We start from the raw sequence: 17,322 nt of genomic DNA, 5'->3' as shown, positions 1-17,322 counted from the left end.
TTATTGGCTAGAATATCTTGAGTCCATTAAGAAAAAAAGAAGACCAAATCACAATATTTTAGTCTTAAAAAGATTAAGTTGGTCATGTTAGTACTTAAAAGTTAAAAATTAGTATTATTTTTATCCTTGAAAAAAGAAAAAAAGTGGATCAATTTAATCCTTTCTTACACCAATTTTGTCTTTGAATTAACCTTTTCATCATTTAGAGATGAATATGATGTTTTCCCATCTGTTAAATACTCTTGTGGCTGACCTTATATTTTTCATACACCAAAATGTGGTTTCACCTAGAGTGAAGTGATCTAGATGTGTAAAGTATCTAACATTTTCATATTTGTCTATGATAATTATATACAGTTTTTTCTAATTTTATCCTTCAATACACTATCATTACACACTCTGCAATTTTACTGTTCTTTTTTAAGTAATACTATTGAATTCCTCTCATTTTCTTCATCTTACTAAAAATACAAAGATGCAATAGAAAACACGACAGTGTCTGTCTTGTCTTTTCCTAGTCTGGTATAACGACAGTGAAAAATTACACTTTCCATCATTTCATGCCAAATGTTGTGAACTTAATACATGTGTCCAGGATATTTTACAGGATTGTGATTCTTAACGAGAGATATTTTTCTGACGAAAGAAAAATATCTCATCTCCTGTGAAATCCCAAACTTTCTACCACAATTAGCTAGACATTTAGATTTAAGAATTTTTCTGTTACTTTGTTTGCATGCATAAGGTTACCAAATGTTAGAATTCAAAGGATGTGTCTTGGTTATTCACAGGGTGGTAATTCGCGCGTGATAAAAAAAATCCTTTGAAGCAAGCAAAGAAAATTCAAGAACTCTTTAGCAGGATATTTTTGAAGCCTTACCTTTTGTTTTGGTGAAGTTTGCATGACAAATATTTGAAGATAGAGATAAATACCACAAATTCTATGTATAAAATTCAATACCTTTGAAGGAATCAAATTTGCAATAATAACAATAATAATAATCTTTAAAAAATGTAAAACATAGATATGTGCATAATTTAATAAGAATAGGCTAGTGCAGGTGAACTAATTTCGGGACCTCTCAGGAATTGCGAATAGAATTATTGCGAACTTGTAGACTTTACAAGGCAAATACGACAAGAGAAGAAGAGTACTCAAATTTGGAATGGAAGAGAAAATGAGATTCTTCTTCTTAAATGTCAAATTTAGATGATGATGTGGGCATTAATTAATAATAATGGTAGGTCTAGCCCTGTCTATATCAAGTTCATGTTTGGTGAACAGGAAACAGGGTGACAAAACTGAATTTCTAAATCTAGGGGTGGCATAATGGTGCCTAATAATTAATATGTTAGTCTATGTTAAGTTTATAATCAAATATTGTAACTTTCATTTTGGGTTTGAAAGATGGCAGAAAGTGAAACATGACATTGTTAAATAACCTTTGGCAAAAATACTAAATGGGGTTCCTTTTACAAATTATTTACTTAAATGGATCTGTTTTGAAATTATTTATCTGGTGAGCCTATTTTTTTTTTTTTTTACTACAATGCGCATCTCCGAGGGGTGCGTTCCCCATAAAGGTGACACGTGGCATGACTTGGAACGCGCCCTGCGTACAAGCGCGATTGGTAGCACTGCTGCAGCACGCGCGTTGGGGACCCAGGCACGTTGGGTCGCGCAGGAGACCCAGACGCGTCCAGCTGGCCCGTGGTCTCCCCAAGCCACTCCTTCCTCGAAAAAAACAATACAAAGTATGTCATTATTAATTTTTTTCCTTTCTATACGAAAATTGTATTATATATATGTAATTAACACGTTTAATTTAAATTAATAAGAATATTGTATTATATATGTAATAATTTGTTGATGATCACTACTAAAATTTACTTAATTAGAAATGCAAATTGTATTATATATTCAAATTACACGGACGATAAAATGAAATAGTAATTTTGTTTATATTTTGTGTGTGAAAAATAGTCATTTTTTGTAACTTAATAATTTAATATTTGGTTATAATTATGTGTCATTCACATTATCGTTATTTATTTTTATTTATTTTAAAAGCATTGCATAATAAGATTGAAACGTTAAAGTGACAATAATATAAAATTAACATGGAAAAAAACCATACAAAGTATATGACAATGTTAAAACATGGAAAAAAAACCATTCAATATTTTTTATTTATTATTTATAATATGTGTCATTATTAATTTTTTTTCGTTTCTATACAGGGTTTTAATATGACATATCATAAAAAATTAATAATGACATACTTTGTATTGTTTTTTTTGGGGGAAGGAGTAGCTTGGAGTTGCTTTGGGGGGACCACAGGCCAGTTGGATGCGCCTGGGTCCCAACGCGATCCAACGCGCCTGATGCAGCAGCGCAACCAATTGCGCCTGTATGGAGGACGTGTCTCAAGTCATGCCACGTGTCATCTTTACGGAGAACGCGCCCCTGGAGGAGACGCATTGTAGTAAAAAAACAAACCCACGGAATAAATAATTTCAAAACAAATTTATTTAGATAAATAATTTGTAAAAAAAAACCCATTTGATATTTTTACCATAACCTTTATTATTTAAATATGTGGTTAAATATTTGATTTTTGGTTAATGTGCATAGAAAAGTATTTATTGAGAGAGATTAATCCTTTAAATGAATCTTAATACTTGGAGTGATTAGTTCTTAGCCCTCCGTTGAGAAATACCCGGGTTAGAAAACAAAAACGAATAGAATGCTCTATCTAGATTGAAAAGGTTTGGATTAAGATATAGGGTAAGCATTATCTAGCAGGAGCATGCGCATGATTTTTTCAGTAATGCTGATCCATTCATGGCAAATAGGAATATCCATACTCTTTGACGGTTCATCCATATCTATCATATGAACAACAGGAAAAGGAAATATATCCAAATCAATTGTCGGCTTCGATTAAAGTAATTTTTTTTTTTTTTTTTTACCTTACCCACTGAGAATTGAGAAAGGCATGGAGGGGGACATATGTATCATTTTCGTAATCAGAGCAATGTTGCTAAAACGATTGTTCTATAATTGATTTGGATGTAGCCAAATCAGTTATTTGTGCACATTTAGAGAGAGGTGATAGTGTTGTTGCTCTATACAAAATTACGATTTTTTTTAAAGCAAAACATGACTCTAGATGAAAAAAACTTTGACATCCTAAATATGTTTGACACCTCAATCTCTACGACATCAAACAGATCTATCTCTAAGAATTACGAATTAAGTCTTGACACATGTGACATTGACACTTATATATTGTCTTTAGAGTTATTTTACAAGAGTTTGATTTTCACTGAATTACTGAAAGCTCAATGCTAGTAGAGTAAGTACTAAATTTCATGCTAGAAGAAAAGCGTCCAAATCTCCTGTTATGATCTCACTTTGAGGGTAAAGAAAAAGCGAAAATTCAAAGAAAAAAGGGCTCATTTCAGTTCTTGCCAATTCATTTTAATTTTTATTGTGTTGTTTTTCATTCAGCTGGACTAAATTAAGAAACAATCAGCATAGACTTTCCAGACAGAAGAATTAGATATTCTATCTTTAAACGTGGTGCACCTAATTAATGTTCATATATATGCATAACTGTTTCAAGTATTGGAGATTCCAACAACTTCTCGAGTCTTGAGGAAAGTCAATTGCACAAAGTCAATCAACCAACAGTATTTTCTTTAGAGTGAAGCATGGCATCTATTGTGACACCAATTGGCTTCGATTCCAACAGCAAACGAGTTCGTCAGTTGAAAAATTGGATTGATGGTAAACTCGGCAAATGAAAATATGCATATTTAGTTTAAATAATTAAAAATGGTATATAAAATTCTTTTAAACTATGTATGTTGGTACAATGTGTTAGTACATAGGTTGTTTGTGACAACACAGATTTAGTTAATTAACTAAATCTGTGTTTATGCAATGCATGCGTGACCTTATAATTGAATGAGAAGAAAGAAAGAAAAAAGATAAAACTTAGATACAGATCAATTTATTCTTTTTTATGTGAATTCAAAACATTAAAATTGATTTCTAAATCAATTTGGAGGATCTATAATGACAAACAAATTTAAAAAGGCTAATTTAGATTTTTTATTTATAAATACTTATTTTTTGTGTGTGTGTTGAATTATAAGGTTTAACTAATAACTGATGTGACACTCTTTACCATGATATACATATTTATATAATAAAATACATGAAAATATGAAATTACATAAAATGAGATTTTATTCAATGAACATAAAAGAGCTTTCGTGATAAAAGGTTCACATTCAGTTTACTGTTACCAAATAAACCTTGTCAGAAACATTTTTGGCTCAAAATATCGTGTAATTAAACAAAAACTTATGTCTCAATGTCACATCCTATCAGGACATTGTGTCGCGACATCTTTCAACACAAGGTTCCTTAAAGCAATCCACTTAGTCATCTTCTCCCACAAACACAAAGTTTGAGATCATCACAAGATTCAAACACAAACAACACATGGAGAGTGAGTTATCACATTTCTAACTAACAGAGAAAAACAAGACAACATGTAAATATACATATCATATAAACAAAATACAACTTACTTAAACATAACTCACGTCATTCCACCACTTTATTGCGTAACATCACATCTCAACACAACATGTCTCATTCATTTTCACATCATTCACGTACTCAAGGATCAAAACACAATATCACTAAATCATTCAATATCAATCAGTACACAAGCGTTATGCAACAAATATACTAAGACTTAATCTTATATGCAATGTGGTATCATGTTAGTGAAAAACCTCATCAGGCGCTTAGGAGTACATGACAAGACAAACCACACATTGGTAAGTCAAGTCACTCTCACAAGGTAAAATCATAGAGAGACCAGTTAGGGTCATGCTGTTTTGCAAGAATGCTCCAACCATGTGAGATCGACACGAGTTTAAAGGAGCATTCAAACCGGGTGTACTTACCCCCAAGGCCTAGATTCCAAACAGTTCGTCAGGGTCTTCCTCCTGATTTAGGTCCAACCCAGAATGTGATGCCCTTTATCCCTCACATATATGTATTAATAATAAAAGAAGTAAGAAATCAAAATTAATTAAAATTTTTTAAAACACATTTAAATACAAGCCTTTCAAAAGGGTAAAAGGCTCGCATTCACTTTTCTAACATCATAATAAAACCTGTCCAAATAAATAATAACTCATTTCGGCTCAAAACAAGGTCGTTCAAGACTTCATGCAATTAATATAAAAACCTATATCCTAATGTCACATCCTATCAGAGCATTATGTTCCCGTGTCTTCTAGTATGAGATTCTTCATAGTCATCCTCCTAATCATCTGCTCCCATGAACACAAGGTTTGAGATCATGACAGGATCCAAATACAAATACCACACGATGTGTGAGTTATCACATTCCTAACTAATAGAGAAATAAGACAACTAGATATACATATCATATAAATGAGATACAACTTGCTTAAACATAACTCACATAATTCCACCACTTTGTCATTTAAAATTTACTTTTCAATCATCAATCACATTACACATGAATCACACAATCCGATCAAGACATAATAACACATCAATTTCATAATAAACAATTAGCAAACGTTATGCAACATTTATGCTAAAGACTCAAGCATATATGCAATGTGGTACCATGTGAGTGAAAAATCACCCTGATACGCTTAGGAGTACATAACAAGACACACCACAACATCGGTATGTCAAATTACTCTCACTAAGTAAAATCATAGGGAGACCAGTCAGAGTCATGTTACAAGAATGCTCCAACCATGTGGAATCGGCATAGGCTTAAAGGAGCACTCAAACCAGGTGTATTTACCCACAAGACCTATACTCTAAAGAGTCCTTCAGGACCTCTCCCTCCTAATTTAGGTCCAACCCCTAAAACAATTTTTGTATGCTGACACTGCTCATGAAGTATACAATACCCACAACCTCACACTCGTGTTTTAAACACGTACAACACATTGCACCACAATTTAACACTGATTCCTAAATAGGAAACCTACACTTTTTCTTTAACATTGTGCATCAACACTTTTCTCAAGATAAACATTGGTTGGGTTATTGTACAATTCACAGCTTACAACACAAGTAATGTCACATCAAGTGTTAACCACACACTTATTCACAACAAAAACTCATTCACAATTTCACATCTCATAATGTCACAATCCACCATCACTTGTTTACACGTATCTCACAAATTAACCAATGTTCAACTTTGCACTTAATTCACAACCAAAACTCATTCACAATTTCACATCTCATAATGTCACAATCCACCATCACATGTTTACACGTATCTCACAAATTAACACATGTTCAACTTTGCACTTATACTCAATTTCAATAACAATATTATAATCTCAAAGCAACATGTTATTCCATAATTCATCACATATTTCATTCATAGACACTGCTCATGAATTATACAATACACACGACTTCACACTTGTGTTTTAAACACGTTCAACACATTGCGCTACAATTTAACATTGGTTCCTAAACAGGAAACCTACACTTTCTCTTTAATACTTCGCATAAACATTTTCTCAATATCAACACTGGTCAGGTTATTGTACAATTCACAGCTCACAACATAATTATTGTCACATAAGTGTTAAACACACAAACTTATTCGCAACATAATATGATGCCTACAATTTAACATCTCATAACTCATATACACATCACACAGTAATCATATTTGCATGACACAAAACACACACACACACACACAGATGTGAGTGTGTGTGTATATATATATATATATATATATATATATATATATATATATATATATATATATATATATATATATATATATATATATATATATATATATATATATATATATATATATGTGTATATATATATATATATTTATTTATATTACATCAAGAGAAATTAACATTAACCTTACAACTTTCTTTATTTTATTATTTTAGTATTACAATAAATATATACACATAACATGTTGATCATCGTCGTGGAAAAATTAGAACAAAATAATAATTTATATAAAATAAGTCATTGAATAATATTATTTAGAATATAATTCACGTTAATAAAAAGAGTTTAATTTTTTAAGGGTTCACATCCAACACAAGAACACATCAATTTCACAGCAACTTCTCATTGGGACATCAACTGGTTCATCAAACATATATAATTCACAATTATAATTATAAGGATAAAATAAAAAAATTATGGAAATACCCCAAAACTCATTCCAATTGATACTCTAAGAATCCCTACACATGTTCTCACTAATCCCCAATTGTGAGTAACTCATCCCTTATCTGGATGTAGTTGCTCAAGCATTCTCTGTTATTAATTGTGACGTTTCTGGTGCTCTCTAGAGCTCCTCTTCCGATTGCTTTGTTAGGGTTCTCAAACGTTAGGAAGAAGGGATTGAAGCCTCCATTCCATGGTCCTATGAGCGATGCATCTTTCTTCCTCCATAGATATTATTTTGCAAATCGTAATGGTGAAGACGTGAGGAAATTAATCGCAAACCCTATATAAAAATTTCACAAAAATCCAACGGTTAACAGGTTCGAGATCATAGTTTTACTGAGACAGCTTTGGGTTTCTGTGGAAAAGGAAAAGTTACTATGTGAAGGGTATTTTTCTCAAATCCAATATAATTTCGTAATTTCCAACGGTGAGAATGTTAGGAAATGAGTTCTGAACTTGGTTCTCAAATTTCAAAATGATCCAACGGTGAATTAGTCCGAGATCATTTCTTTTCTGAGACATATTTGATGGTATGCAAGAAAAGGAAAGGGTTTTGGGAAGAGGAGAAGAGAAAACAAAATTGAGAGGAAGAGGAGGCGTAGAAGTTATCGTTGGTCTAAAAATTGACCTAACATGTCGCTATTTATAGCTAGGATACTCACAACCTATCATTTACTTTATTTATTTATTTTTATTATTTTATGAAAAGAAACTTTATTTTATTCTCTATCAAATAAAAATAAAATATCTTTTTTATTTTCTCTCAAACCATTATTTTAATTAATAAAGTTATTTCTTCTTATGTATTTAATTATAAAAACCTCATCATTTTTCTAAAATTCTATTTATTATTTTTTTATACTAAAAAGTCTTTTTAATTTATTTACGAAAAATGGGATGTTACACATAAAACATTTTAGCACACAAACTCTATTTATGAACTGTACAAAATGCACGACTCATCAATTGTTCTCAAAATAATTTTATCTCGTCGTGTCCCCACAGTGGTTCCTACAACAATAATCGTGCATTAACTCTTAGCCTTAAAAGGTCTTATAGTCGTGTGATTGTACGATTTATAGCTAATAATCCAATGCACACAACATCTCAATGCACATATGTATTACAAGTCAATACATACTCAATTTATCACATACACTCGCTCTCAATCACGATGATATAATTCCAAAGTAACATGTTATCACACCTCATGAATCATATACACTTTACCTATAAACTATGTAATACACACAACTACTCAATTGTTTTCAAAATCATTTTAACTTGTCGTGCCTCAAAGCGATTCAACTAGTTGGGTTCCCACAATGGATCCCATCACAATACTCATCACGCAAAAACTCGTCGCCCTTAAAGGGTCTTACAATTGTGTGATTGCACAATTCATAGCTCACAACTTAATACGTATAACATCTCAATACATATGTATCTCACCATTCATCATATGTTCAATTTGTCACCTACTCACAATTTGAATCACCATTTCATAATCTCAATATAACAATTTATCATGTTAATCTAATAAATCTTGTTCAAAGTACAAACAATTTATACAAAAATATTTATAACAACATGGGGAGTAAAACCCCTCAAACAATTTCACACAATCATATCAAAATCATAGGTCAAAAACACGAAAATACTAAGAGCACTCAATTTTATCAACCAATTCGGATCAGGACATCCATTGGTCCATCAAACACAACAATATCATATTTATAATCGTAAAGGAAAATTATAATTCAATAAACATCTCAAACAAATCCCAATTTAATCCTCTAAGGATCCCTACACATGTTCATTCTAATCCCAATTGCGATAAACTCATCTCTTACCTCTAAGAGGGCTCACGAGTTTAGTCTGATTGTAATAGCGGTATCTCTAGCGATTCCGTGAGACTCCTCAAATTTTTCTTTTGATTGTTCTGCTAGGATTTTCAAGCGCCATAGAGAAGAGGAAGAGATTGTAGTTCCATTTAGTTGTCAACGTGTGAGACTAATTTCTCTCTTTGAGAACATTATTTTGCAAATCCCAACGATTAACGAGTTCGAGATTGTAGTTTTACTGGGACAAGTTTGGGTGTATATGAGAAAAGAGAAAACTCAGTGCGAGGGGCATTTCTTCCACCATAGATATTAACTTGAAAATCCTAATGGTGGGTGTATGCGGAAATAATTTCTCAACCTTGTGTTCAAATTTCACGATGATCCAACGGTTAACAAGTTCGATATCATTGTTTCACTGAGACAAGTTTGAGTGTGTGCGAAAAAAAAAATTGGGAGGAGAGAAGGGAAAATGTAGTTGAGAATTTGAGAGGAAAATAAAGCTTAAAGATGTATCGGTCTCTTTATTTATAGCTAGGGTACTCACAACCTATTATTTATCCTATTCTTTTATTTTATAAATAAGAATTCTATTTTATTTACCATCAAATGAATAAATAAAATATCTTTTTTATTTTCCTTCAAACCATTATTTTAATTAATAAATTTATTTTCTTTTTATTTATTTAATTATAAAAACCTCATTATTTTTTTTAAATTCTATTTATTTTTAAATAAAATTTATTTTTAATTTATTTTACAAAAAAAATTGGGCGTTACAATTGATGGAAAGAACATTGGTCAACAAATTATAATTTTTTGTTGAAATTGCACAGTGAGTTCATTGATAACATTAAATGTTACCCGGTATCATTTTTCAAATTATAATATGCAAATTGTTATAGGGTATGAAAAGTGAATTAATGTGTCCACCTGTTATGAACGAAAGTTATCTTTTTCTTAACTTTTGGTGAAAGCATACTGGTATAAGAATTTTGGAGTCCTGCCATGTGCAAAAATCATTTGGGTCAGTGACATTTAGAGTATCACAAACCAAATTAGTTCCTGATATACCTGTGACAATACAAATTTTGAAATATCATTTCAGCAAGACAATATAACTAAGGGAATATCAAAAAAATGGACAGAACATTTTACAAAACAGTATACAAACCAAATCTACAACCATGTACATCCAAAGCCAATATCAAAAAATGAAATGTAACAAAAAAAAAGGTTAAGTTAAAACCATATTCTACACTTCATACACCTCTGCTACACTATCCAAAGACTCTTCTCTCCTGTGGTCAGTAACAGAAATCTTGTTCTCTAGCTGATCAGTGTCAATGAAAACTTCATCTGTGGCTGACAAGGAATTTTTGTGATGACTCCCATGGTTCCTTGATTTAAGTATCCTTGTTAACACTTGCACTATGTCCCTCATAGAAGGACGTTTACTTGGGGCACGGTTGATGCATTTGTAGGCAAGTGCTGCCATTTCATTGAGTTCCTTGACATCAAAGTTTCCTTGAAGGCGAGAATCCACGATTTCCTCCCACCCAACTTTTCCCTCAGTGTTCATTGCTGCCTAATGATCCATCAATTGCATTGGTTAGCCTAGAAAATGATATGTGCATGATGTGTTAAGAGAACAAAGGCAGCAACTACTTTTGACTTTGACATGCTTTCTTTCTTGACCATGACAATGATCATTCATTCAACCATGTGACATTTTCATCAGATAGAGTCATCAAGTAGCTAATAATAGATTTGGTACTTTAGGTGCTTTAGATGTTATTCTTAGAATTGAAGTTTTACTTTCGTAACTTGTACTAACCTTTAATTTAAGCTTTTATAATGTCATTTACTGAAATAAAACTTCAATTCTAATTGAAAAAAATACTGAAAGAACCGTGTCTAAGTTGTCTTAACAAGTCCATGATTAATTAAACAGAAGTTGAAAGTATTTATTGAATTTTTTTTATAATAGCAAAAAATAAAAAGAAGAGAGATTTGATTCTATACTTACCGTGTAAAACAGTTTTACACTATTATCTTATGCCAAACCATCATCTATGATAACTTTAAGGATTTTTACAATAACTTAAAAATCATGTCAATAGTCATTTGAGATTAGTATTTTATAATGTTAGTGCATGACCATTAAATCTAATACAAAAATCACTTAATACTTACTTTTAAGCAATTAGACACAATTACTATTGTGTACTAAATAATCTTTACCTAGTACTCTCAGGATACTGAGTGAATGTGACCCTAACAGATTTCTTCCAAAAATTTAAATTGTTTTGTATGGTATGCACTATATATCTCCCAAAAGTAACAACCACTACCATTGTCCTCAATATGGTTTGAAGGGAGAGAAAGAGATCTTACAAGCTCAACGTATTCCATAAGACCCTGCTGAGGATTCCTGCCAGCTATAATTTCAAAGAGCAACACCCCAAAACTGTATACATCACTTTTCTTAGTGAATGTTCCGGAAGATATATACTCGGGGTCAAGATAGCCAAAGGTACCCCGAATAGCTGCATGTTTATCCACCATCTCTTCTCTTGAAAGTCCAAAATCAGCAACCTGCTTGATTCAACATTAACTACAGAATAAGAAGCATCCTAAAAGCAATAAATGATTATGACAACACTAATGAATAGTTAGTAATTTAGCTTTGTATAGGGGTGTGTATATTTGGTGCAAACTACTTTTTGTGATGAAATATGAGGGATGAGTATCATCATACCCTGGCTCTCATGGATTGATCCAACAGAATATTGGAAGATTTGATATCTCGATGGATTACAGGAGGAACTGCCTGAAGTGAAAGTACATATAATTAACAATATACATACAAAGTATAATTAAATATGTGCAGATCTCATGGAAACTTACCCCATTATGAAGATATTCCAAGCCTCTTGCCACATCTAAAGCTATGGGAACCCTCAAATCCCAGGACAGTGCTTCATTCACATCACCTGAATATAGAGACAAGAAAACCATATTTATTCAATCTTTTATTGCAAATCCAATGCACCAAATGCATCTGAAAGGAATGAAACAAAAAAAAGGAAAAAAAGGAAAAAAAGAAAAAGAAATGCATCAATTGAAAGGCGGTCAATAACACACTACTATTTCACAACAGGACCTAGAGCAAAATAATTTGAAGGCAATAACATATGGTCAGGGGGTTTGACTCCCAGGTTCGTGTTTATGGAAGAACATTTGTTGAGAGTGGTTAGTCCCTTAAATGAATCTCTGTATCTTAAGAGATTAATTTCTGGCTTTTGACCAGGGACAAAAGAAATTTGCTTATAGATGCATATTTGCATAAACACAATCAGGGGCAAAAGTTTCTACAGAAGAACAGTCTATGCATGTCATGCAAAAAGATTGATAGATGACTTACTATACAAGTGGGATGCCAAGCTACCGTTACTCATGTATACATATACAAGCATATGTTTCCCCTTTTCTGCACAATATCCAACCAAATTCACCAGATTTCTATGGTGTAACCTTCCCAACAACATGACCTGAAAAAAAGTAGATCATAAACTGTTACAATTGAAAATGACTCTTGGAGTAAAAAGAAAGGAAGTACAGAAAGTGATTGTATATGATAAGGACTGTAAAACTGTTATCACCAATTGTTCCAAGAGTCATTAACTTCAGCTAAAAGTAAACATGCCTAACTATTTACTTACTAATTATCTTAGTAGCACAGCAGAAACAACAGAATTTGTTTTTCCAATTTAGGATATGGAAATAGTCATGTTTTTTATATTGTAATTTTCCAAAATGATATTTATACATGAATACTACTAATTCACATCAATATTTTCTTCAGCAGTTTGACTTCATAAATTTTCTGAAGTTACCAAATCTAAAAACGCTTGGCCCTGAAATTTATGTCATGAAACACAGCATAATTCTATCAGTGGAGTGGCCAAAGTAACGGAAAATGACATTGGCAACCTACCTCTGTGTTAAATTCTTTCTCCCCTTGCTTAGAATTAGTTGCAAGAACTTTAACTGCAACAGTCTCACCGGTAGACATCTGAGCTTTATAAACAGGACCAAATGCGCCTTCTCCAATGACTGTGGTGAAGTTATGTGTTGCCTTCTGCAAATCCCTGAAGCATAAATTAAAACATTCAATAGAAAGAATGAAAAATGCAGTCGGTTCATAGAGTTCAAACATTTTGAATTCCACTCTTAGTAACAATTTGTGTTCACTAAATTTTAAACATTTTCAAACTAAATATTTAGTTTTGGATGTATCTAGAAAGACAGATACGATGAGTTAAAACTTGATATTTGCATATGCATTTATGTAGCCGAGGCATATCAAGCATGAGTCAAAAAGGCACATTCCTAAAACAAATCAAGAATCTATTTTAACAAGTATAATGCATATTTGTAATAAAACCAAGGTTCTGAAGCCATCTTTTCCTTTGCTTCAATGTCTGATTTTCAAATGTTTCAACCTAATAACTTGAAAGTATTTCTCATCAAAATATACGGATCATGATTCAAGAAGCATGCAATGCAAGTTTAATGGACCATTTCACATTACACATTTAGAAAATAAACAGAAAATTCTGATTGTTTGGTCCTCTTTGGATAACTTTCTCCATGAGTACTTATAGGAAAAGAAAAATAAAAAGGTAAAATGCATTGAACTTCTATCATAAGCTAAAATCATTTTATATGTACCTTAGCTTTTAGAGAACTAAGATGAGATAGCTTCTATAAAAGTTAAGCGCATTAGTTTATTGTAGCTTATAGGAGAAGCTCACTTCATTTTACTTTCTTATTTTCTTCATCTATAAGTGTTTATAAAGAAATTTATCCAAACAGAACCACTAGTCCAAAGTATACTTGTATAAGAAAGGCAAATGAAAGCAACTTCATATAAGAAACAAACTCTTACTTGTATGCATATTCAGGTAGTCCAGATGCTGGGATCATGCTACTACTACTCTTCTTAAACCCATCAAGCCAAAAGGGCATGCCATGTCTATCTGACTTTATGGGTGATTCTGGACCTAAGGTTGAGTCTGAAAGAATGGTGCACGAATCAGCACCATTTGTGCGAATAGGTATGGTAGCAGCCCTTCTAGAACTGCTATTGCCTATCTGTGATCGCTTCCGATGGTATCGGTGGCAGAAGAATGCAAAAATTGCCAAAACTAGTCCAATAACCACACCTATGGAAACCCCAATAATTAGTCCAACTGACTCCTCTTTCATCTCCTCTTCACTGATTTGCTATTGTTCCCTATTGATCATCAAATCCATTTATAGGCCTGCCAAAAGGTACATCAAGCACACAACAAATCATGGTTAGTATTTAAAACATGAGATCAGTAGTAATAGTTAATCTTGGAACTTGATTCATTATGGTTATTGGTTAACATTAAATGGTCAAATTGTAGGCTATTACTCTGGATTTCAATGCCCTTAACAAACTCTGTACTATAAATCATTCAAAACCACAACACTGAGCAAAAAATTAAAAGCTACAGCTTGGCATAACCGTGTTGAACAACAAAGCAAATTGTAAATGAATGATTTTGGATAACAACCCATCATGACAATCCAAATGGTCAATTAATCAAAATCACAATCATGCAGAAAACAAGGAATGGCATCAAACACCCATAAACGGGAAGAAGCAGCATATACAAAAAAATGCAGTTCAATCCAGTCCTTTACCCAAATGAAATATACATATTTTGGTTTCTTTGAATTCTTTCTACAAGGCAAATCTCAAGTGTACCAAAAACAAAATGAACAAGTTCAGATTCATGAGATACGGCTCTTTCATGAAATTCCAATCAAGGCTAGTACTTGCATTAAACCAAATTCTTTTTTGGTTTTTCACATGTATCTTCCTCTAGAGACAATCCTAATCAAGACATCGTGGTTTATCACGATGTGAAATCTAGTCTCTTCCACCAAATCCAACTCTCATTGCTACACATCAAACCAAATACAGATAACTATTTCCCTCCCCTATACTTTCATCCACTCAGCCTTAAAAAAAAATAAAAATTCGCAGAGAGAAGGTGGGAGGAAGAGATCAAGGGAACAAATCTCTCTCACTAAAATTCTAACAAAATTAACAACTAACATCTGCGGATAAAAAAAATTCAAGAGAGTGAGAGAGAGACAGAACAAACCCATTAATAAGCAATGAAACATCAGCACAGAATGACACAAACACAAAACACCCTTTACTGAAAAACATAACCAGACAGATCAGAAACTGACAGCAACAACGTTTGGCCAAAAAGCAAACATGTTCTTGGAAAAAACGCGTACGACGTCGGACCAAAAACTCACCAGTTCATACAAAGTAAAACAAAAAAACACAAAAAAAAATTCCAAAAGAGGCAACCCTGAGACAGTCACTTGTACTTTATGTTACCACAGAACTCCAAAAACAACAACCTCATAAACTACAGTGTGGAAGAGAGAGAGAAGAATTGAAGAATCTGATGAATGAAGGTTGATGAGCAGAAGCAGTCACACACAACAAAAGCATAATAAAAGTGCTTTGAACAGTGCACACACTTGTGGGACCCTCACTTTGTTGAAGGACCACTTCACTTCATTCATTCATTGGCTCATTGTTTTTTCTTCTGCACAGCAATGATTGGGTCCACGCTGGATTAAACAAACCGCACCAAAATTTTTGTGTGCGTGTGCTGTGTGCTGTGTGCTGTGTGCGTTATTATCCATCTAGAGAAGTAACATACATTGTGTAATATGCTTGCAATTAATGTCCGCATCATCATAATATCAAGTTTGATTTTTTGTTTTGGATATTCTGATTTTTGTTCTTTCTTTTCTTTCCCATGCCACCAATGATGAGGTAAACTAATGGCCCGTTGGAAATTTTCATGACTAATGCTAAATTTTGTCAAACAATTTTCATTGAGAAAGTATTAAATTAAAAGTTTTATTACTCATCTCATAAGAATAAAATGTAAAGATTATATTGTAATTATATCATAATTAAATGAGTAATTAAACAAAAATAATTAAATATGTTTAATATTTAAAAGCATAAAAAACACTAGTATTTAATATATTCTCATTTAGTAACTAAGAGGATTTTTTTAAGAAGTACTTATATTCCAAACTGCATGCATCACACAGTATGGCACAGTGTGTGTGAATGGCTATGTTAATTGGCTTTGGCGATTAAAAAATTAGGGAAAATAAGAACAGAAGTTATCTAGCATCTCCAACTGTCAACCTAACACACCTAAATGACCAAATGTGATATGAAATAAAGGGAAGTGATGAATCCAAGTATGAATTTAATTCAAGGAAGAAAACAAAATGAAGCCAGCCTCTGACCTTCATGAAAATGACTTTGATCAATTCCTGAGACATTGATTAATTAACTAAGATTATTTTAAGTCTCAAAGCCTAATTAATTAATGAAAAATAAAATAGAGTCCTCTTTTTACCATACTCTGGGGTTGATTTTAAGTTTTTAACATACTCTATTTCGTATACATTTTTTTATCATAATCATTCACAAATTGAACTTTAGCAATCCATTGCAATAATTGTTAACAAAAAAAGTCTTCTAAAAACAAAAATAGTTTGTGACTTTTCTCTCAAACTAACGCCAATATTAATTTAAAATTATATTTTTGGTTGCCATTTCACTACCTTGAAAGGGCATTTCAATCAACCCACTTTATAGCAACATTATCTTATTGCTTGTCATGAACAAAGATTTTGCGATCTTAAAATGCAAAGTTTTTCAGGACGACACCCAATAACTCGTTGGAATATAATGCTGCAATAGTCCTTGGTGGTGCGCACGTCTTATTTTACATTTTTCTTGCAGTTTTGTTCTTCAATTTTCAATCTATAGAATATTTATATAATATTGGTTACTTAATGAGAAGTTTGGGATCAACCTAGCAATTTTGGCCCTTTTGAAGAAAGAAAGAAAAAAAACAAGACTACGTACATTTTATAATATGATTAAGGGATGCTTTGACCAAACAAAGTGTTAATCCATTGTTTGGTAGAGTTGTAGCACCGCAATGAGCAAGTACTGGATCCATCAAATATTACTTTTTAACTTTACGTATAACTTGCCCTATATATTCTTTATATTCCAAAATGACTGAT

The 17,322-nt window shown here is 32.2% G+C and overlaps 1 protein-coding gene across 6 annotated transcripts; it reads right to left on the bottom strand.

Annotated features, from left to right (window-relative positions):
• Nucleotides 1-10,149: 10,149 nt before the first annotated feature.
• Nucleotides 10,150-15,771, bottom strand: LOC100786710 (probable leucine-rich repeat receptor-like serine/threonine-protein kinase At5g15730-like). 6 transcript variants are annotated; one of them, XM_014776151.3, is made up of 9 exons: nucleotides 15,508-15,690; nucleotides 15,345-15,401; nucleotides 14,093-14,468; nucleotides 13,139-13,292; nucleotides 12,566-12,692; nucleotides 12,049-12,134; nucleotides 11,900-11,971; nucleotides 11,536-11,736; nucleotides 10,150-10,726 (listed from the first exon to the last, which is right to left on the bottom strand). In XM_014776151.3, the coding sequence occupies exons 3-9, from the start codon at nucleotides 14,410-14,412 to the stop codon at nucleotides 10,394-10,396; spliced, it is 1,293 nt and encodes a 430-aa protein (XP_014631637.1). In that variant the 5' UTR covers nucleotides 14,413-14,468; nucleotides 15,345-15,401; nucleotides 15,508-15,690; the 3' UTR covers nucleotides 10,150-10,393. The 6 variants fall into 6 exon arrangements, with proteins under 6 accessions (XP_014631637.1, XP_040871926.1, XP_006580996.1 ...); XM_041015992.1 differs by lacking the exons at nucleotides 15,345-15,401; nucleotides 15,508-15,690 and adding an exon at nucleotides 15,754-15,771; XM_006580933.4 differs by lacking the exon at nucleotides 15,345-15,401 and having other exon boundaries at nucleotides 15,616-15,753.
• Between the last annotated feature and the right edge of the window lie 1,551 nt (nucleotides 15,772-17,322).

Source organism: Glycine max, chromosome 6, assembly GCF_000004515.6.
Source record: "Glycine max cultivar Williams 82 chromosome 6, Glycine_max_v4.0, whole genome shotgun sequence".
NCBI lineage: Eukaryota > Viridiplantae > Streptophyta > Magnoliopsida > Fabales > Fabaceae > Glycine > Glycine max.
Note: the sequence above shows the minus strand (reverse complement) of the source record. Positions and strands in the feature narration are given on the sequence as shown.